The sequence below is a fragment of the Pipistrellus kuhlii genome, unplaced genomic scaffold (assembly GCF_014108245.1).
Source record: "Pipistrellus kuhlii isolate mPipKuh1 unplaced genomic scaffold, mPipKuh1.p scaffold_m20_p_10, whole genome shotgun sequence".
In the NCBI taxonomy this organism is placed as follows: domain Eukaryota; kingdom Metazoa; phylum Chordata; class Mammalia; order Chiroptera; family Vespertilionidae; genus Pipistrellus; species Pipistrellus kuhlii.
Genome location: NW_023425405.1, coordinates 48,222,563 through 48,246,397, shown reverse-complemented (window position 1 = coordinate 48,246,397; position 23,835 = coordinate 48,222,563). Strand labels below are relative to the sequence as shown.

General features: G+C 34.2%; 1 protein-coding gene across 7 annotated transcripts in view; it reads left to right on the top strand.

Moving 5' to 3' along the window:
• The window catches only part of PHTF2 (putative homeodomain transcription factor 2), a 68,234-nt gene extending 45,299 nt beyond the window's left edge, over nt 1–22,935 (top strand). For 5 of the 7 annotated variants that reach the window (XM_036429621.2, XM_036429619.2, XM_036429628.2 and 2 more), the window contains 9 exons: nt 2,299–2,517; nt 5,256–5,384; nt 7,590–7,862; nt 8,095–8,226; nt 11,097–11,183; nt 16,340–16,495; nt 16,820–16,915; nt 19,496–19,621; nt 20,659–22,935. In XM_036429621.2, the coding sequence (XP_036285514.1) occupies nt 2,299–2,517; nt 5,256–5,384; nt 7,590–7,862; nt 8,095–8,226; nt 11,097–11,183; nt 16,340–16,495; nt 16,820–16,915; nt 19,496–19,621; nt 20,659–20,679 (1,239 nt within the window). In that variant the 3' untranslated portion in view covers nt 20,680–22,935. The remainder of the gene's footprint in view (nt 1–2,298; nt 2,518–5,255; nt 5,385–7,589; nt 7,863–8,094; nt 8,227–11,096; nt 11,184–16,339; nt 16,496–16,819; nt 16,916–19,495; nt 19,622–20,658) is intronic. The other 2 variants (XM_036429622.2, XM_045578509.1) reach the window with 2 other exon arrangements.
• Nucleotides 22,936–23,835: the final 900 nt, after the last annotated feature.

Below are 23,835 nucleotides of genomic sequence, written 5' to 3'. Positions count from 1 at the left end.
TCAATTCTAAAATTACCTATTTTTAGTCTGTAATCAGCAATTTGTAATGAAATTCAGTGGCCATTAATCACTTAAATATTGCAGATAAAATAGTGTTTAAAATATAAGCAATTCTAGGCAATAATTTTTATATTATGCATTTATAAAATGTCCTATTTATTAATCAGTATTTGACAAAATACTTTTATCAGGAATTATAGGTATTATTCCTGGAAATTACCTATTAGTTTCAGTTAAACATTTGCCCTTTATTCTGATACTTTTTTCTATATCTGAACAGCAAATCTGCATCAGAATTAGTGATAGATAATAAGCTAGTTTTATGAAAAAAAATTTAAATTAGCAATTAATTACTGGTTGCTTATTACTTGTCCTTGTTATCTAATGAAAATTGTTATGATGAAAACTACTTATGTTTCAAGTATTCTTCTTGACAGTGAACCTGAAATATTTTTGGAGTAAAAAAAAAAAAAGCAGACTGATTTTTACCCTTTTTCTGTAATTTTGTTTTCTCTTTATTTTTTTATTTGTTTTTCTATTCAATTCTTAAAAAATTTTTTTTTTTTTACTTTCCTCTCAAACAACCCTGCTACAAATGCTCTATCTATCACACACTAAATATCCATGGTGCCCCATTGTAATATACACAAGTCAATTATCAATAATATAACTTACTCATTCAAGATATTATGTTACCTGTGGTAAAGATGGTTTTTGTCTTTGGTAGACTTACAGTATACTTGAGAGTTATGATTTATTTGAATATATATGAAATATATGAACATTTAACTAACACAGATAATGTAGATGTTAGATAGCAAGACAAAATTTATTGTCAAATAAATAAAATAACTCATTTCAGGGACAAAGTATTCACTCTAAATAGAAGAGTTTAAACTAACATTTGTTGAACCTCTGCTTTGTACAGGTTTGTATTAAAAACTATAGTGCTATTTAACTTTTAATATCTCTTTAAGGTAGGTAGTTTTATTTCCCATTGTCGTGGGCTGATTTGTCCCTATAGTCTCTAAGGTAAGCAGCTGGAAAGGGGTAGAGATGGTAATTTCCTGACACTTTGCTGAGTGGGCTCTAAAGGAGAGAAGGATTTATAATGAGAGGTGGGAATATACTGAGAGGCTAGAGTGGCCACGAACAAATTGTGTTTAGGAGTTAAGGAATAGCCCATTGTCACTGCAAGAGAAGGCTGTGTACTGGGAAATGGAAAACAAGGTCCAAAAATAGCCGTTTGAAGAGAGCGTGGTAGGTGACGGAACTTGAACTTTATCCAGGAGAACAGCAGTGGAAAGCCACAGAAGGATTTTGGTCAGAGGAGTGAAAGAACAGTTGTACTTTTGGAAGATTAACCTGGAAAGAGGGAAGGCCTTTTGGGTAGGGATCAAGTAGGGGGCGCTTATAGCAAACGAAGAATGAACGATATTTGGTGATAGCATAGAAAAATAAATATAAAACATTTTAAAGGAAGAATTAAATCTTAGTGCCAGGATAACTAAAATCAAATCTAAAAATTTCATCACACTTTGCTATAAGGATGGCTGTTATTCTTTACTCAGTAAAAATTATTTTGAATTTATTTAAATTAAAATTTTACTCAAAACTATTTTGTATGTTATTTACTTACTAAGAAAATAGTAAATTTATTAGGAATTATTTAATAACTTCTTTTAGTTTTTCACTTTCATATCAGATTATCTCAAACACATGAATTGGCACTTTGTAGCTATTCATGTGTTTGAGATAATTTATGATTATTTATTCATTTTATCAATTTATTGAACTTGTTGTTTTGAGAAACTAAGACAATAGATACATTAAATCAATTGTTGCTAAAATAGACTAAGTAAGAAAACTCCATTAAACCATCAATTAAAGTGGGTGACTATGCAGTCCATGTGATTGTAGACTAGTCTTTGCCTGCCTGAAGTTTCAACTTTGTATAAAGTTTAAGATAAAGAAGTCATTGGTGAAGGGATGTCAAGGTGGGAGGGGGGGGGGGGGATATATAAAACTTTAGACAATAAATAAATACAAAGAGAAAGAAGTCATAATCTTTGTATGCAAACTAACTCTTGAGCTGAAATGTGAAATAAGTTTTGATATGAGGAAATTTTGTTACTCCTTAAAAATTAATATGTATTTTTAATATTTTGCTGTTTCACTGTTATTTGACAGTGTGTTTATTGTTTTAGCAAAAAGTAACAATATGTGGTTCTAATAGAATCCTTTGAATTGGAAAGGATACATAAATTGTATTAATGTCAAAGAATATCTTGATTTCAGGATGCCCCCAAATCGGGTACTAGTTGCAGCTCTCGCTGTTCAAGTTCCAGACAGGATTCTGAGAGCACAAGGCCAGAATCTGAAACAGAAGATGTATTATGGGAAGACTTGTTACACTGTGCAGAATGCCGATCATCTTGTACCAGTGAGACCGATGTGGAAAATCCTCAAGTTAATCCATGTGTGAAAAAAGAATATAGAGATGATCCTTTTCACCAGGTCGGTTTCCAGTTGTCATGGGCTAATTTGTCCCTTAAGTCTCTAGGATGATTTTAATTTATAGTAGTAGATAATTTAAGCCACTGATGGTTTCTACAGGCTTTTCTCCTTTGAATGTACAAATTTTACAGAGGTGAAGAAAGAGCTTACATTTAATTAAAATATTCTGGTAAAAAAAAAAATTTTTAATGTGAGCAGTAGTCTGGATTCATTGGAACATAGAATCTCATCCTTTATGTTATGGTTATGTTTCTGACCTTGCACACATATGTTTCTGAAAAGTTGTTGGTAAATGGATTTTTATAAGTCAACTTGTATTTTAAATGCAATAGTGTTTTTCTCACTCAACAGACTTCATGGTCAGATTTATTTATACCTGTGATTTTAACTCCAGTGTAAGATTGTAATTCACAGAGCTATATTTCATAAATATCAGATTTGTATCTCCAAGTGCCTATAATAGTGCTGTTGAATAGAAATATAATGAGAGTCACCTATGTAATTTAAAAATTTCTGGTAGCTGCTTTAAAATTTTTTAAAAGGTGAAATTAATTTTAGTATCTTTTCTTTTACCCTATATTCAAAATATGACTTCAACATATAACTAATATGAAAAATAATGAAATAATATACACTGAGTGGCCAGATTATTATGATCTCTGGCCACTCAGTGAACTTCTCTTGAGTACCTCATTTACTTGATTTCAAAGATACTATAAATCGTGCACCTGATCAGTTTTTCCCTTTGCACTGGCTTAGAGAAAGCTCAGGACAAATAAGTGGTTGATCTCCAGCAAAAGTCTAGAATACTTTTGGTACCCATTTGAGATACAAATACACTGAGTGGCCAAATTATTATGTGTTTAGAGATCATCATAATCTGGCCACTCAGTATATATTTTTAATACAAAATGTCTTCAAAACCTATTACAGTACATCTGATTTGGACCAGTCACATTTCAAGTGCCCAGTAGCCACATGTGAGTAGGGTGTACTGTATTGGACAACACATGTCTATGGGACATCTTCATTTGAATGTTACACCATTGCCTCAGCTTTAACCAAGTACACCACCTTTCTTCATAAATTTATTTTTCTTATGGCATTCAAAATCTTCATTCATATGTTCACTGTATAGAAACCGGTTAGTCATTTAAAATCCTCACTGTTCTTACTTTCTTCTCTCTCTTATCCAAGTCCTCATGAAATCCTAACAATGAAACCAACAAATAAACTTAGAAAACTAGAGGTAGAAGGAAACTTCCTTAATCTGATAAAAGGTAGCTATCAAAAAACATTATGATAAAAGATATATATATATATATATATATATATATATATATATATCAAAGAACCTTTAATATTGAAATTTTAGGAGCATTTTTATTAAAAGCAGGAACAAGTGGTGTCCATCACACTGCTTTTTCTATTAAAATTCTACAGTATGTTTATATGTCTCTGTTTTCAGTTAGACTTAGAGTCTAAGACAGATTTAAAGTTCACATTAAAGAACAAAACATCATAGCAGAAGCAGTTTTGAAGAACTACAGGAACTTTCCATATTGGATATAAAAATGTATTTTTTAAAATATAGTAATTAAGGTAGTATGGTATAGGTATATGCTATAGACTGAAAGTGTCCCACCAAAATATGACCGCATTTGGAGGTGGGCCTCTGGGAGGTAATTAGGCATGAGGGTGGAGCTCTCATGATTATCATTAGTGCCCGTAAAAAGAGGGCATTCTCTAAACCAGAAAGTGGGAATCTCACCAGACATTGAGTCTGTTGGCACCTTGATTTTGGACTTTGTAGCCTCTAGAACTATGAGAAATAGATTTCTGTTTCTACGCCATCCAATCTATCTTGTTAAAGCAGCCCGAAACAGAATAATAGACCAATGGGTCAGAATAGAAAACCCAAAAGTAGACATATGCTTATCTGGATCCCTAATATATGGCATAAGTGGTATTCCAAATCACTGGAAAAGCATAGATTACTTAGTATGTGCTTGTGGATCAAGTGATTATCCATACATAAAAATGTATTCCAGATAGTTCCTAAGTGTGAAAAAAAGGAAAACTTTAAAATACTTAAAAGAAATTATAGGAGAAAATCCTTTGTTTCCTCAATTATGAGAAGAATTTTTTAAACGAGATACAAAAAGCACAAGCAAACATCTAAAAATAAGGGATTGTCCTGGCCAATGTGGCTCTGTTGGTTGGACTGCCGTCCTGTACATCAAAGGATTGTGGGTTCGATTCTGGGTCAGGGCCCTTAGGGGAGGCAACTGTTCGATGTTTCTCCCACTTGCTCATGCTCTCTCTCTCTCTCTCTCAAACAATAGAGGATTGACAAATTTGAATATCTTAAAATATAAAACTTTGGGCTACAAATTAAGCCATAAATATTGTTAAAAGTAAAATTAGTCAGCCTTATTAGTAATTAGGGAAATGTAAAGTAGAACAATGAGATACAATTTCATATTGATCAAATTGTCTAAAAATTTTTAGTTGATCAATTTCAATGTTGGCAAGAATGTGAAGAAAAAACTCTTATTCAACGCGGATGTTCATATAAATTTGCCTCGCCCACCCAAGCTGGTCTTTGGTCGTTACGGCGTTAGGGCACAGGCCTTTTATAATATAGATATACATACATATATATATGTGTGTGTATATGTGTCTTATTTATGAAATGGGATAACCGTATTTACCAATTTCTTTTTGTTTTTTTATAGAGTCATTTGCCCTGGCTCCACAGTTCCCACCCAGGATTAGAAAAAATAAGTGCTATAGTATGGGAAGGCAATGACTGTAAGAAAGCAGATATGTCTGTACTTGAAATCAGTGGGATGATCATGAACAGAGTAAGTTTTAAAATGTTATTCTTTTAGTTCAAAGATAAAACAGTGATTATTAATATTCTATATAATAAAAGCCTAATATGCTAAGTGTCCAACCGTTCAACTGTTCGACCAGTTGCTGTGATGTGCACTGACCACCAGGTGGCAGATGCTCCAACCAGCAGGTTAGCTTGCTGTTGGGGTCTGGTCGATCAGGACTGGGCGAGACTGGCCAGACACGCCCTGAAGCTCACCCACCCTGAAGCCCTCCTGCAGACCCTCCCTGGCCGGTCCCAATCAGCCCCAATTGGGATGGTTGATATGGGCCAGCCCTGGAGCCTTCCCCCTGTCTCTCCCTGGCCCCAATCGTGCACTGGTGGGGTCCCTCTGCCTGGCCTGAAGGGATAGGGCTGAAATCGGCTCTCTGACATCCCCTGAGGGGTCCTAAATTGTAAGAGGGTGCAGGCCAGGCCGAGGGACCCCACTGGTGCATGAATCTGTGCATGAGGCCCTAGTATTAATTACTGGAATGTTATATTTATAACCTACTCACCTCACTCTTCAACCTGAAAAAAAGTTATTTGTATTTACTTTGTCATTGATTTAAAGTGATATCACTCATCTTTTTTTGTTTTCATTCTTGCAACCAAGAATAGATACAATCTAAAATTTTCTTCTTTTATATTATTCTTTCTTTTGCTTTCAATGGATCAAATTGAAGAGCTGCTTGATATATATATAGTTTTGATGAATATTTTTCTTTATCACCCCCCTTTGCTCATTTATTTATTAGTACCCAGAACATTAAATAATTCAAACAGAAGATTTGTGTTGATATTTCCTTGCCTAATTAAATGTATAGAAGTAATGCAGCGAGGTGTAAACATCTTGAGTAGCTGGAAGTAGAGTTAGATGAGAATACTGTGGATTTTAATTTTACTTTTAAAAAAAATCAGATCATAGCTCCTTTAAAGTTTTACCCGATTCTTCTGAACATCTAGTCATGATTTAACTTGCAGCTCTAATTTCTTGTATATTGGTATGCTAGAACTGTTTTACACACTTCATGTAGGACAGGAATTAAAATAACTGGGTATAGAAATTGATCTACCGTATTTTTCGGACCATAAGACACACTTTTTTCCCCCCAGAAGTGGGGGGGAAAGGTCCCTGCGTCTTATGGTCCAAATATAGCCTACACATATACTTTAAAAAAAAAGTTTTTTTACTTGCCCGGCTCTGTGTGGTCTGTGTGTGCTTGCCCGGCTCTAAAATGGTTCTAAATGCTGCTGTTTACTTAGGGTTGATTACATGTGTTTATGTCTGTGATGTTGGGTTTTAATGCACATAAAATATTTCAGGACACTATTTGTTTCAGAATCTTTTTTTCTTCATTTCCCTTCTCTAAAAACTGGTGCGTCTTATGGTCCGGTGCGTCTTATGGTCCGAAAAATACGGCACTTCCTCTTTCATGTCTCAGTGTGAGCAATGAAAAGCTATTGACAAGGAGTCTCTAGTTATTGTTCTATATCTTAACTATCTGTGAGCTAGCAGGTTATAGAATGATAAAAAGTTAGCTAGGTGATATTTAAGGTTTCTCCCAGTTCTATCATTCTTATATTTTCCATTATTTAAATATTAGTTTCCTTTTTTATAATTACCCTACCATCTTTTCCCTTTTCTTATTTAATTGTCCCCCCTTTAACATTTTCTCTCTTCTAAATGGTTTTAGAATTTAAAGATACATCCATTTGTATAGAGTTCTTTGAAGAAAACACAAATCACAAATTTATTGAATAATTAAATATAATTCTAGATTTTTTTATCTTTAATGAACTAAATTTAAGTTGATGTGAGATCTCATTCTTTTTAATATTGCAGTATTTGGATATTTCTAATTTTTGAAATTATGAGATACATAGAATTTTTTTAAAGATCTAGGTAAGTCCAAGATAGTTAATCCTCTTTGTATCTACTTAGTGAATTAGGGATCTGATAATGAACTGTTTTTGAAAACTGAAGAAATAACGATTTACTTTTTACACATTATAGGCTCTTCAACTTTGAGTAAATTTAATTTTTATTATTCGTGTAGTAAAACTAATACATTTTAAGAAACTGATTTTATATTGCTATAAATAAAATTATGCCTAACAGAAATTCATTTTACTGTAGGTAAAATTTGTATAAGTTTGTTTTTTTTTTCTTTTTCTTTTTTCTCTTATAAAGGTGAATAGCCATATACCAGGAATAGGATACCAGATTTTTGGAAATGCAATCTCTCTAATCCTGGGTTTAACTCCATTTGTTTTTCGACTCTCCCAAGCTACAGACTTGGAACAACTCACTGCACATTCGGCTTCTGAACTTTACTCAATTGCATTCGGTTCTAATGAAGATATCATAGTTCTTTCTATGGTTTTTATAAGTTTTGTGGTTCGTGTGTCTCTTGTGTGGATTTTCTTTTTTTTGCTCTGTGTAGCAGAAAGAACTTATAAACAGGTGAGTATACAGTAGATTTCTGAATAGAGAACATTTTATCTTTCCCCTAATATTCAAAGTATTCTTGAAGTATTTTAGTATCTCATTAAATCATTCTGAGCTGCTAATTCTTTTCTCATTTTGTTTTTATAGTATTTAACTAAATAAAATTCTAGCAGTCGATATTTTGTTGATTTTTGTTTTTTCGTGGTAATATACTGGAAAATTAATGCTTGCCTTTTGTCTTTTTTAGCGCTTACTTTTTGCAAAGCTTTTTGGACATTTAACATCGGCAAGGAGGGCTCGAAAATCTGAGGTTCCTCATTTCCGGTTGAAGAAAGTACAAAATATAAAAATGTGGCTATCTCTTCGGTCCTATCTTAAGGTAGAATGGTAGTGACAAAAATACTCTTAAAACAAAAATTCCCTTTTCTTGTCAATATGTAGGTATGTCTTGATGTGTACTCACACAAGTACTTACATAGTGCTGTGTGTTCTTTATGCTCCATTTGCAGAAATCCAAAATAAATATTTAACTGGTTCTTTATAGGAAAACACCTAAAGTCTAAAAGGCTTAAATGTATTTGAGGTAGATGATTAAAGATCAAGTTGTCCTTAATTTATCTTTGTTCATAAATTTCACCAACTTCTACTCATTCAAAAATGAGATTAAAGATTTTGTTTCTACCTAAAATGGTGTCACAAGCCAGTAGAGGGAGCCCACTGCTTAGAAAAGAGTTTCTAAAATATCTGTAATCAGGATCACCTCTGTAAAGTGGCCTATTGCTATTTAAAAATACAAGCTTATAATTCTATAAAAGCCATTCTTTTCATGCTGTTCTTTCCTTTAATCTTGTTAAATAACCTTTCTACTTATGGAAGTAGATAAAAAACACAAATCCGGAGAGAAATGGGAAACATCTGAATTAATGTTAGAAAAACACTAAGGATTATTTCTTTGTTGCATTAAATAGCAATGAATTTCATTATATATGGAATTACCTAAAGACTAAATATCCTCTAATATATCTAGATCTTTAATGCTTCTTATTTTGTTCTCTTTTAAAAAAAATCTTTATTGTTAAAAGTATTATGTATGTCCCTTATTTCCCCCATAACACTTTTTTTTGAAGCAACAATAAAAGAAAAAATTTTCGCACTGTTTATCTAGCTTTCTCTTTAAAATATTCATTTCTTTTTAAAATATTCATATTGTTTATTTAACTTGATAAATTTAACTAACTTAATCTCCATTGGAAAATGTTACAAATTTGCAAAGATTCTTTTTTGTCACTGACATTTCTGTGGTACAGAGGATGAATATGTCTTTGTTGCATGGCTTAGTGAGAAGCCACACAAAATTTCCCTTTATCAATGTTATATAGATATTACATTTTTTTCTACATTGATTACTTTATTCAGCAAACATTTATTTAACTAGGGGCCTGTCCCTCAGCCCAGCCTACACCCTCTCCAATATGGGACCCTGAGAGGGATGTCTGACTGCCCATTGATCAGGCCTAACCTAAACGGGCAGTCAGACATCCCTCTCACAATCCAGGACTGCTGGCTCCCAACTGCTCACCTGCCTGTCTTCCTGATTGCCCCTAACCGCTTCTGCCTGCCATCCTGATCACCCTATACCTACTCCCCTGCCAGCCTGATTGATGCCTAATTGCTCCCCTGCAGGCCTAGTCACCCCTAACTGCCCTCCCCTGCAGGCCTGATCACTCCCAACTGCCCTCCCTTGCAGGCCTGGTGCCTTCCAACTGCCCTCCCCTGCTGGCCATCTTGTGGCAGCCATCTTGTGTCCACCTGGGGGCAGCCATCTTGTTGGTTGGAGTGATGGTCAATTTGCATATTTCTCTTTTATTAAATAGGATGTTAACCATGTGCCATCCACTACCCATGAAATGAAATTCTCTACCCTTCTGAGTTTAACTTCAGTGGCATTTAACCCCAGATCTATGAGTTATCTTTGAAGTTTACTTTCTTCTCTTGCATTTCCAACTTACAGTTTATCATCAGTTTCCACCATTCTACTTCCAAAATGTATCTTGAGTTAATTTACTTATATTTGATTCCTTTTCATTACCTTAACTGAAAACAATTTGGGCTACTGGAGTTGTCTCTTAACTGGCCTTCCAGCATTCAGATTTCCTCCTTCTAATACTTCCCTCTGCCAACAGAGATCTCTTTTAAAAAATGTAGATTTGACCATATACTTAAAATTTTTTTGAAATTCTCCATTGCTCTTAGGATAAAAAATAAAATCTTCAGGGCTTATAATGCCTTTCATGACCCAGCTCTTGCCAATAGTCTCACTGTCTTTCTTCCTACATTCCAGCCACTGTAAACTGCTTCAGTTCTTTGAATACACTATGATCATTCCTGTCCTGTGCTCTTCCTTCCACCAAACCATTGTCATGTGCCATCTTAGTTTGGTGTAAATAGCACTCGCTTAGGGAAGTCTTCCCAGGCCCACGCGATCTTATATTTGGGGGTGAGGCAGTTGGGCCTGGAAAGAACTCTCTAAGGAAGTGATATTTACATAAAAGTTCCCACCGATTTTCTCTACGCATCCTATACCTTTCCTTCGTAGCACTTATCACAACGTATCATTATCACAACGTATTATCTATGCTTTTGGAATTGATGCCTGACACCCTATTAATGAAGGTAGGGACTATGTCTGTTTTGTTCTCTGCTGTATTTCTTACCCCCTAGCACAGTGCTTCATTCTGAGCAGGTGCTGAAGAAACATTTGTTGAATGAATAGTGTTTGAAAAAAATGAAATGTTTGGAAGTTATGCTTAGAATTCTAGGCTGTATATTCACCATTTCCACTGTGTTGCAAATCCTTAGAAAATAGTAACACTTTAATAAAAATTCACCTAGCGAATTAGGTATATTTTCAATATTATAAGTCACTAGATGCCTGGTGCATGAATTCATGGACAGGTGGTGTTCAGCCAGCCTGGGGGAGGTGACGCGGAGGTTGGCTGATCAGATCAGGGGTGAGGCTGGCCGGGGAGTTGTTGGGGGGGAGGTGTGACAGGGGCAGGGCTGGTCAGCCCGCCCCGCCCCCTGGTTGAACTCCCAGTCAAACTCCCAGTCGAGGGGACAATTTGTGTATTAGCCTTTTATTATATAGGATGATCAACTTATAGTGATGGATAGCACCTTAATTGAAAGCATGAAATTGACTGCTAACTAGTGACTGTATTTAAAAGTGTTTTCCCTTTTCCCCCCCAGCGTCGAGGTCCTCAGCGATCAGTTGATGTAATAGTTTCCTCTGCTTTCTTGTTGACGATCTCAGTTGTATTTATTTGTTGTGCTCAGGTGAGTTAACTTGTTCTGTGTAAAACTTAGATAATCAGACCTATAAATAGTCAGCTTCAAATGTTTTCTAATAAAAAAGAATGAAAGTAATAATATAAGTAAACCTAGTCGTACAATTTTGAAATTGGTTTCTTGCAGTTTATTTTTTTCAGTAGAATAAAATATTTGGAATAAAATATTTCAGTAAATGAAATATTTGGAAGTTATTCATTTCTGTGTCACATTGGTGGCTAGCATATTCTCAGATGTGTATTGATTGGACACATGATAATTAGTGTTTTGCCTTTAATTCACCTGTTTATCTTTATTTCCCAAAACAAACTTATGAGTGACTATTGTTATCAGTTGTTTCATACTGTTTCGATGGATCTCTGCTTTACTCACATTTAGCATTTATTTTATACCTTAGTTGTTATTGTGGCTTGACTGCCTCATGCTCTGTGAAAGAATTCTTGTTGACCAAGATTAATCAGGAAACAGGAGTATCAGGATATATTTTGTGCTATAAAGTTTAAACTTCTATTTCAAGTAAAAGACCTACTGAAAATTCTGCTTTAAAGCATCACATGATGCTGAAAAAATAAAATCCAACCTTTTATATGTCTGAGTTTATAAGACAGTAAGGGACCAAAATAAAGAGATCATTGAACAACAGAGCAGTTCAGTATACGTGTTAATGCATGGCAGCCCTAGGATAAGAAAGTGAGGTACATTGGCAGTCTTTGTGTCCTAGAGACTTGAGATTTTATGCCCACATGAGGACAGAAGATGAGGCCTCGGCCTGCATGCACACATTCTTACACATGCTTAGACAAAAGCCAAAACCCTCAAAGGCCTGTAGTCTGCATGAAAAGATGGAATAAGAAAAGCAGTCTGCCCTGCAGCACAGGAAGACAATAAGGAATCTCTTCTCTAACTTTGCCTACACTCTGGCAAGGAGTTGGGGAAAAGTCTCTCCTAAGAACTGTAGGTTCAAGGTTCAAATGTACATTACAGGTCTTGTCCTGTAACCTCCTGTGTCAAAAAGTTATGTAAGAGGTGGTTGTAAGCTCTTGGATACCTAGTAGTGGATGCATAACCAAGACTGTTCTGGGGTATGTGACTTCAGCTTAGGATTCACAAGATTTTCCCAGATAAAGCCTCTTCAGGTTTCAAAACACGTGAAGAAACAATAGAATATGAGTGCATCAACAGATCAATAAACAGCAGGAATAGATCTCCAGCTACTTCAGACAATAGACTGAGCAAATAGAAACTATAAGGTTAGCTTGCTTAAAATGATTAAAGACACAGGTTAACACTACAAAAAAAGAGATTGCTTTAAAAGAGAACCAAACAGTACTTCAGAGAAATGAAAAATATGGCATTGATATTAAAAACAGAAAAAATAGCAGATTGAAAACAGCTAAAGATAGTGAACTGGGAGGAGAAAAAATTGCCCAGAATATAAGACAGTGTTCAACAGGTTGATATATAAAAAAGCGATTGAGACAGGATATTCAACATACATCTAACAAATTGCAGATGGAAAGAAGAGGGAGAGCAATATTTGGAGAGAGAATGGCTAGGAGTTTTTCTGAATTTATGAAAGATGTTACTTTTTTATACCACACTTAGACACATTGTGGAGAAACTGCAGAACACCAAAAACAAAAAGAAAAATCCTAAGAGCAACCAAAGGAAAATGACTTAATTTCTAATTTCTACTCAAAATTTCTAATTACACCTCAGTCTTTTCTTCAGGGTTTAATTTCCATGTTCCTGAAGTACATCTTATAAATCTTCTGTCTCTCAAAAACACATAAAATCTATTTATTGCTAGCAAGAAAAGCCATGAAACATAATAACATTGAAGATTTTTGAATGTAAAAGATACTATAGGCAAACACTAGCCAAGAGGAAGCTGGCAATTTTCATTAATATCAAATGAAATAGACTATGATCCAAGAAGCTTGAGAAAAATTTAAAAAGTAATTCATTAAGAAGACTAATTGTATGCATGTGATCATATAACTTTAAATATATCCATATATGACCAAAGTCTATAGCAAAATACCACATTGAGAGGTTTCAACACATTTCTTTTAGTAGTTGCTAGGTTAAGCAGACGAAAAAAATATAGTGAAAATACGTGTCTAAACAAGATAGTCAGAATTTTATTCTAAAATTGGAGAATACATATTTTTTTCAGGCATAAGGACAGTTATAAAACTCCCATTTTCTAGGCTACAAAGTAATTTTCAATTGATACTATCCAGGCCACTTGATCTAGCTGTAATGCAGTTAGAAAACAGTGATAGCAACAAAAGACCTCATAAATTTGGAAAATTTAAAACATAAATAACAAGTGTTTAAAAATAAAAAGCAAAGTATTAAATTGAAATACTGGCAGAGTTGAGGATTTTTTAATAAGAATACTAGTATAAGTTACTTTATATCATTAAAGTTGAAAGCTTAGGTGGACAGTTTAATTGACTCGAAAACGAATTGAAAAACAGAAGAGGCCTATAACCATAAAACAATATTGACTCAGTGATTTAAAAATCTGCCACCAGCCGAAACCGGTTTGGTTCAATGGATAGAGCGTCGGCTTGGGGACTGAAGGGACCCGGGTTCGATTCCGGTCAACGGCAGGTACCTTGGTTGAGGGCATATCCCCAGTAGGGGGTGTGCAAGAGGCAACTGATCGATGACACTCTCTCATCGATGTTTCTAACTCTCTATCTCTCTCCCTTCCTCTCTGTACAAAATCAATAAAATATATTTTTTTAAAAATCTGCCACCAGCTGGGACCGGTTTGGCTCAATGGATAGAGTGTCGGCTTGGGGACTGAAGGGTCCTGGGTTCGATTCCGGTCAAGGGCATGTACCTTGGTTGCGGGCACATCCCCAGTAGGGGGTGTGCAAGAGGCAGCTGATCGATGACTCTCTCTCATCGATGTTTCTAACTCTCTATCTCTCTCCCTTCCTCTCTGTATAAAATCAATAAAATATATTTAAATTAAAAAAAAAACAAAAACCACATCTTTAAAAAAAAAAAAAAAAATCTGCCACCAACAAAAACCTCCAGATGCATCTCTTTTTAGCAGTGAATTTTACTACATATTCAAATAGACAAGTAGTCCTGCCCTAACTGGTTTGGCTCAGTGGATAGAGCGTCGGGCCTGCGCACTGAAGGGTCCCAGGTTTGATACCAGTAAAATAAGTAGTCCTAATCCTATACAAATATAGAAAAACAGCATATTCCCCAATTCATTTTTTGCAGTTAATATGACCTTGATACCAATACCTGAAAGGCAGTATGAAAGTGGGAAACCATGAGTTAATTTCCCTTATTAATAACAGATGCAAAACACTAGGAAGATGAAACCAGAGTTTAATAAATATAAATATGCTATGACCAACATAGCTTATTCCTGGAATGCAAGGATTTTCAACTTTAGAAAATCCACTAATCTAGTATGAGCTCCTTTAATTGATTAAATGAGCAAGAAACATCTGATCATCTCAATAGACGAAGAAAACAAATTGGTAAATTTCATTGGAGATTTATAATACAGTGACTGGAAAGTACTGTCCTTAATCTGATAAAGTATATCTTTCAAAAGTTGAAGCAAACATTGTACATAAATATTTATTACCTTAGAGGTATTCATTTTAAAAACAGAAATAAGACGTTTAACCTCTCTACCACTTCTAGTGAGCCTTTTGATAGAGGATATTAACCATTGGAAGACAGGAAAAGGAAATAAATGGTATAAAGATGGAAAAGGAAAAAAGCAAAATCGTATACTATATGACTACTATCTATACAGAACATCCAAGTGACTTCATAGACAATTTATTAAAAATGTGATATATTTCAGATGATCAAGAATACCAAAAATGGTTACATCAACGTAAAAAATTTAATTTTTTTCCTAGAAGCAAGAGAGCAGCAAATTTCCTCTGCAAAGAGCCAGATAGAAAATATTTTAGAACTTTGCCGACTCATGCAGTTTCATCGAGTCTTCTCCCTCACTCCTGCCTTAAAGTTTTAAGTTCTATAAAGACACCATAATGAAAACAATGGAGTATAAGGAAAGATATTGGCAAAATATGTGACTTAAATGGCATTGTAATTCAAAATATATAAACTTTTGAAATCAATAAGAAAAATAGACAACTAATATAGAAAAAGTGGGTATGGAATAGAAAAAGTTAATTTACAGAAGAGGAAATCCAATGATCAATAAGCATATGAGAAATATTTATCCGCCCTAAAAATCAGAAAAAGTAAAACCAAAACAGTAAGAAAACAATTTACACTCATCGGATTGACAGGTATTAAGAAGTTGGATAATACCAAGTGTGGGCAAAAATTGGGCAAATGAAACTGATAACACTGCTGAGAGTATAAGTTGCTACAGCTGTTCAGAAACAAATTCGTAATACCTAATGAAGTTAAATATATGAATAATATCCAAGGACCCGGCAATTTTATTCCCATATTTTAACTCGTAAAGAATGCTCTACCTATATGCACAAAGAGATTTATAAAAGAATGTAAGCATTGTGTGTAATAAGGAAAATTGACAACAAAATAAATGGTAATGGAGAGAAGAGACCAGTACATTGTGCTTGATTCTTTCACATTATTGAAGCTGGAATGAATGATTTTGAGCTTCATGTATCAGCATGGATAAATCTTGAAAACAAAGTTCCGTGGAATAAAAAGCGAATTAAAGAATGGTGTGGACAATGTGATAACATTTTTATAAATTGTAAAGTATATATAAAATAATATAGTTTAGAAATATATATGTAGCTGAACTATAAATTGCATGGAAAAGATAACAGAAAGAATAGGGAAGAAGGAATAATGAATAAGGAAAAGTTTAAAGGGATTTCAACTGAATCTTTTACCTTATTTTTCAATAATCTGAAAGAAATATTGCAAAATATTAAAATTTGACAAAAATGGGTAGAGGCCCCATTGGTTTTGATTACATTAAATTTTTAGGTGCTTGAAATATTAATAAATGTGAAATGTTTTTTTAAATGTAATACTATATTCGTGATCAATCTGTTTGAGGTAAAATATGTTGTTTTTTTTCTTAAAAAGACATTGTGTGAATGACAGTACTTCTTCATGTTGCCTTTTTCAAACACTTTCAGTTGCTTCATGTGCATGAGATCTTCCTTGATTGTCACTACAATTGGGAACTGGTGATCTGGTGTATCTCATTAACACTTTTTCTGCTGAGATTTGTTACTCTTGGATCAGAAACAAGTAAAAAATATAGCAATACCTCAATATTACTTACTGAACAGGTGAGGATCCAATTGATTTACTTTAGTTGTTGTATTCTTAGGTTGATTTAACGGTGGGATTAAAGTGTTTCAACTTTTAAATAATGACATTTATTTACATTTCCTTATTGCAGCTTTTAATTATATTTAAAAATTATTTTCTTATAAGTTTATTGTAAGAAATTTGGAATATACAATAAAGTATGAAGAATATTATTATCAGCTATAACCTCAATAACCAGAAACCTACCATTAATATTTTAGTGAATGTCTTTAAATATCTTTAAAAATGAGTATTTGTTATAATTTGAAGTATTTTTAATTGTTAACATTTTTTTATAAAAGATAAACCTATACTTGAAAATGGAGAAGAAACCTAACAAAAAAGAGGAACTGACAATAGTGAACAATGTTTTAAAACTGGCTACTAAACTGCTAAAGGTAAAAATAAAATTTTAAATGGATATAATGTAGAATATGCTGCTTGACATTATATTTGAGTCCTTTGTAGATTCTACCTTGTATTTGGTCATGACTATCCATCGTGTTTCCAAGTTATATTTAAGCATATCACACAATTTATATTTTCCCATTGCAAAACCAAAGTAATTCAAATAATTTAATCTTGAAATTTTGATAACTTGAAATTTTAAGACTTTTAATATTGTTTAGAATATTATAGGCGTTGGCATCTTTGGAAATTTTTGCCTCCTATAACTTAAAATAGATTTCACAAAAATTTGGAAATTTTTTTTCATTTTGTATTTCTCAAAGCAATCTTCTACTTGGCCTATGTGCATTAGCTTTGAAAGTAGTAATACATAATCATCATAATGCTAGAGGCCCAGTGCATGACACTCGTGCACTAGGGAGGGAGGGTCCCTCAGCTCAGCTTGTGCCCTCTTGCTGTTTGGGACCCCTTGGGGGATGTCTGCCTGCTGCGGAGGCGGAAGAGGCTCCTGCCACCACAGCTGTGCTTGCCAGCCTTGAGCCCAGCTTCTGGCTGAGTGCCACTCCCCTTGTGGAAGTGAACTGACCACCAGGGGGCAGCTCCTGCATTGAGCATCTGCCCCTTAGTGGTCAGTGTGCATCATAGGGACCAATCGTTCTGCTGTTCTGTTGATTTGCATTTTAGGGTCTTATTATATAGGATATATTGCCAGTAAACATTTTTATATCATTTTTGGCGATGATAAAAAATATAATTTCAGTATATCTGATCTCAGATTACCTCTTTGGAAGTAATTTAATAAAATACTTTTATTACTGCATTGCAGTGTTAGTGAAAATCTTTTTTAAATTCTCAATTTTTATAACAAATGAAATATTCTTAGAGTTGTTTATAAATGTTCAGAAAATAGTATGAAATTAGTTGGGCCTCAGTGTTATGGTTAATTCTTCACTCAACTAAAAAGCATTACTTTGCGTTAGACTGTGCCTAACACTATACTAGGCACTGAAAGGGTTCAGCAGGGATGTGTGGGTTTGTTTGATACATACATATTGAGTATCTTCAGAGTGTAGGCACTGTGCTGGACAGGAGAAAGCTGTAAAGATGAGACTTAAGAGCAGCTGCCATCTTTCAGAGTAGAGAGAAATATAAAAATAACAAATACAATGCACAACAGCATGATTTTTTTTTATCATACAGCCTTCTAGTTGGAAACCTGGGACTTAATATAAATTGCTCCTTCTCTCTCATTGTTCACAGCCAAGAAATTCTCTGGCACATTGATTCAGCCTCTTATATATCTTCCAATTCATCCCCTCTTCCCTATCAATACTGCCCTACGTGAGACCCTCATCATCTTTCACTTAAGCTTTAGGTACACTGAACTCTTAAGGTATTCCTGCTTCTGGACTCACTACTCTCTCATCCATCTTCCACCTTGCTGACTGGTGATCTTTCTCACATGTACAGCTGATAAGTTACTCCCCTAATTAAATTCCTTTGGTGCCAGTCTGTCAGTACAATCAGCCTAAAGAATGACCCTCACATACATAGCCAGCTTTATAAATTTGAAGTAATTCTTTCCTTGTTCTTCGGCTCTAACAATGCTGAGCAACGTCCAGCAATTCAAAGGTGCCATGTTGTCAGTTGTCTTGATGGCATTCCTACTCTCCCTGCCACTAAGTTTCAGTCCCACTGCCTTTTATATATACTTATTTTGTGGAACTGTAATAGTTAAATTATTTATTTGCAGGTCTGTTAGACTGTAAGGTCCTTCAGCGTAAGCACTGAATCTTAATTTTCCAGAGCCTGGCACAGGGCCTGGGACTTTAAATGTTTGAATAAGCGAATTCATTCATTCATTCATTTATTCATTTATCCAAAAATTAATTTTCTCAAAGGAATTTTTGCATATGTATTAATATTAGCAGAATATTGGCTAAATTTCTCATTCTTCTGCAAAAAGATATTATTTAAATTCATATTCTTACACTAAGAAATTTCTCAAACTTTAGCTATTAGACAACACTTTTCTAGTCATTCATTTGGGAGAGAAGTTGGAGTTTCAAATTTTATTATATAGTGTTGTGTGTGTTTTTTTGTGTGTGTGTGTTTTTTTCAGTTATATTTGACATTCAATATTAGTTTTCCGGTGTCTGATTAGGTATTTATATAACTTATGAGGTGATTGATGTCTTGATAAATCTAGTACCCACTTGAGACCATACATAGTTATTACAGTATTATTGACTGTGTACCTTATACTATACTTTATACCCTGTGACTATTTGTAACTGCCAATTTCTACTCCTTAATCCCTTCATTTTTCCCTCATCTCCCACCCCCTTCCCATCAATTATAGAGTTGTTTTAAAGGAAGTCACTTTCTCCTTACAAGAACAAAACAATCAGAAAAAAACACCTAAATGTATAGTTACTTATTTCAAGTGTTTATTCTTTCTAGAACTACTCATAACTTGTAACTTTTTAAAAATATCCTCATTATATATTGCCCTGAATTAGTTTAACTGATAATTCTTAATGAATCTGGCTCATGATTTTGTCTTCTAGGAATTAGACAGTCCCTTTAGGTTATATGGGCTTACAATGAATCCACTGCTTTATAACATCACCCAGGTTGTCATCCTGTCAGCCGTTTCTGGTGTTATCAGTGACTTGCTTGGATTTAATTTAAAGGTAAGAATTTACAGATTTTTTTTTTTTATTATTACTTAGTGCACTGTTATATTTTAATGGCATTTATTTTACCCTCGCTCTCTTTTGAGATCAGTAATGGAATCATTTTGATAATATTGTATACAATTAATAAAATAATTTCACAGAATGATAAGCATTCTTGGTTTATAATATTGTTGGAACTTTTAGTTTGGAACAGTTTTCATTATAAATACAACTTTTGTGTAGAATAAGTGGGGGTATTTATTTTTACTCATATATTCTGAATCTGACTTAGGTGATAAAAAAGAAAGCCCTATTTCTTTTGGGGGTCTAAAGTTATATTACTTACCTATAATTAGAGAATTCATGCAACAGTGGGTCCCTCAGCCTGCCCTGCAGGATTAGGCCAAAACCAGCTCTCCAACAACCCCCAAGGGGCCATGGATTGCTAGAGGATGCAAGCCAGGCCGAGGGACCCCACCAGTGCATGATCGGGCCCAGGAAGGGCACAGGACGTTATCCAGCTGGGGAAAGACCACAGGAGGGCTCCAGGGCATGTTCGGCCCTTCTTGCTCAGTCCCAATTGGCTGGATCCCAGCAGCACGCTAACCTACCAGTCAGAGCATCTGCCCCCTGGTGGTCAGTACACATCATAGCTAGCGGTTGAATGACCTTAGCATATCATTAGCATATTATGCTTTGATTGGTTGAATGGATGACTGGACACTTAGCATATTAGGCTTTTATTATATAGGATAGCAATGCATACGCCCTCCAACATATGTTCAGCTGTTAGTGAATAAGGTGTAAACTATTCATATTAAACTAGTTGTATATGTGTATTGCCACTTCCCTGTAAAAGAAAGCAAGAGAAACCTGATTTTCACTTTACATGTTTAGGGTGAGTTCTTGAAAATAAAGTGATAAAAGAGCTTTAAAAAGTAAAGCAAATACTTATGAATGAAATTTAGATGAAAATAGCGTTATGTGATGTAACTTAATAAATTATGATATTAAAACTGGCTCTAATAGTCACTGCTATTATTTTTCACCAGTTGTGGAAGATCAAGTCATGACAATTCAGAGGAAAGAAGATGTAGCCTCTTTTCCAGAATAAGAGTACCGACTGAGCTGCCTGGAAGCAGCCCTGACTCTGCTTCAGGAGTCTCAGCTGGGAAACTGAAGTGTTTACATCCCACTGTCTTGTGCAATTCTTATATTTATTTTACTTGTTCACTGTTTTTGTTTTTTACATTTATTTCAGTCTTTATATTTTATTTTTAGCATTGATGTGTACTTAATTGTTGATGAAAAGGGTGATAAAACTGATATCCATATACTTGAGATCCTGGTAATTAATTGATCATACATGATTGACAAAACAACAAATCGTGAGAATAGAAGCCATTGCTAAGCACTGTTTCTCCATCAATGCCATGAACTTGCCTTACTTGAGGAAAACTTCTTTAACTTTGAAATATTGCGGTGGCCTCAGCTAAACCCATAAAGCTTTTTCTTTAGTAAATCAAGATCCAGTCAGGGTTTCTCTCAAATTATTTTGGATCAATGCCAGGATCTAAACTGAGTAAGCTGCAGTTAAGCACCCTTCAGTATTAATATATATAGTATTACGTAACAGGTCAACAAAGTGCTCTTTTTGATGATAAAACTCTTAATAGAGCAATAATTGTAAATGGTTACCATACTGTAAGATATTTTGATAAAAATTTACTAGTAATAGTATTTATTTGAAACACTGGGCTGTTAGCACAGCTCTAACTGTGCATGCTCAAAATGTGCACTTTTTAAAATTGTTACTTTTAATGCTTATCTTTACATGGGATATGTTATAGTGTACTAGGGCATGACATGGTATCCTTTTGGGTGAGGTATATACTCATCTCACAGGTGAAGTGCCTATTGATGTTACTACAGTACATTATGTTTACTCAAGTAAAATAATTTTCTCCCCATGGTACACTGTAGTGTATGCTGTTCATACTACACTCAAATGAACAACTTAAGAACCAATAAAATACTCCTGATTGATAGTTATAAAAGTACTGTATACCCAAATTTTCAGAAAAGACAGCTTCAGCTTGCAAATGCTATCCTCTAAACTTAAGCTGGTACATCTCCCCTTCCCCATCTCCACCCAGTTAATTATATAAGGGCTATTTTAGATGTTTTTAACCTGGAAAGTTAACCCACCCCCCACTGCCCCTCCCCCCAAATAATTTGCCAAGTGTCCAAATGAGAACTAACCGTATTTGCACCTTAGGTAAATAGGGCAAATATGATAGTATCTTACTGGGCCTTGATTCTAAGTTGTTATATTTGTACAATCAAGAATATTTTAGGAAATAATTATAACATGAAATGTATTTGCAATTTTTTAAAACTGGGCATCTAGTTTTTAAAACAGGATTTATTTGAAACAATCTGTTTTCTTGGTGCAAGGTGTATCATGTTGAATATCTTCACATTTTTAAGCATTTTAGGGAATTTAAAATAAGTGTAAATGATTTCTTTGATTGGTGCAGTTTTAATCCCTAAATCATCATCTTAAGATCAGGAATGTATAGAGAACAGAGCCATGTTGCGATGTCACTTTGCTCTTTCCATTCCTTGTGATCAGCCTCAATTCAGCCTCTGTAGTATATTTTCTTTCTGTAGAAAACAACGAAAGCAATTGTGTTTTATTTGCCTATGTTCTAATATGTTTAATAATGACCAAAGTGCATTCTGAGTTTTTTCAAGGAATGTATTACTGGAGCTTTAAGAACATACTTATTTTCTCATGTGAATAATTAGGCTTTGTCTGGTATGTTTCTTCTTCTATTGTCTAATGTTGAAGTTGTTTTTAGGAATTATATTTTATAAACTTTTTCAAAATAAGGTACAAAGCTATTCAGAACTTAACATTTTGCACAGAATATGTCAAATATATTTTGAGAAAAAAAGTACAGCATGAGTTCTGTTCAGAATAAGAGAAGAAACTATTGTATCTCACAAAAAAACTTATTTCAGAATGGAAATATTTTTGAGAAAAGTAGCTGACTATACTGATTTAGGGAAGTGCTTGTTTTGGATTGAAGTGCATTTTAACTTGGAGTTGGGAGTTGACTTAACTGTGTACCATATACCTCTCAACAATTTATTAATAATATGTTGAGTTATTTCACTAATGTGGGCTACAGTAAAATACTAAAGAGAAAAAGTTGTCGTTTTAAGCAATTTCAGAACATTAATGAACTGTTTTCAAAGCAGAAAAATTGATACTGCTGCCTTTGAGAATACCATGAATGTAAGAAATTATAATATCACATAATTCAAAAAAGGCAGTTCAAAGATAGAATTGTGGCAGATATTGTGTGTTAAATATTTCATTGCCACATGAGTTGTATTTGAAAGTTTGAACAGCAGGTTTAAAATAAAACATTGTATGACTGACAGAGTTAAACTATAGGTGTTTTTTATTTTCAAGTCATATACATTTCTATGATAATTTTTATTTGACGATAGCATAATCTTTAGTTACAGCTTTTTGGTTTGAAGGGAGTGGAAATAAATTTTTTAAAACTTACTAACATTTCAGATTTTGTTATTCTCAGAACATGAGAGCATAATACATACACAGGCCTTTTATCAATGATGTTAGACATTATCAATGTTTTTTCTGCCAAGCCTATATGAAGGATCCCGCAAATGTTTATCAACAGCACTGGCTCCCCACAGTGCTTACCTCCCGGGGAGTGTACTTTCAAAAGAGTATTTCCACATGATTGAGGATTACTTTCGCTCCTCAGCACACTGAGGATTATTTTAAGATCAGGAATTTTATGGAATGTGAATTTCATTGTATTTTCATTGTATTCATTCATTACTCTATTCCCAGAAAATAATATAGTGTCTGACATATAGAAAAATCCCACTGAATGAATGAGTGGATGGATGGATGGATAGATGGATGGATGGAGTGAGTCACCTAGGGCCTTAAACACCACCTAGTCCAAAGTCCTCATTTCTGTAGATAAAAATATCTGAGTCCACAAAAAAGTTAAAAGCTTGCCTAAGGTTGCACAACTAGTTAGTTAATGATAGAACGTACACTCTCCTTTTTCCCCTTTGAAGGTATATTCTGTAATAGTACATGTGTACCTCCTGACTGATCACAATACTTAATCATAGGCAAATTCTGGGGAGGACAAAACTATTGATAAATTATCTTC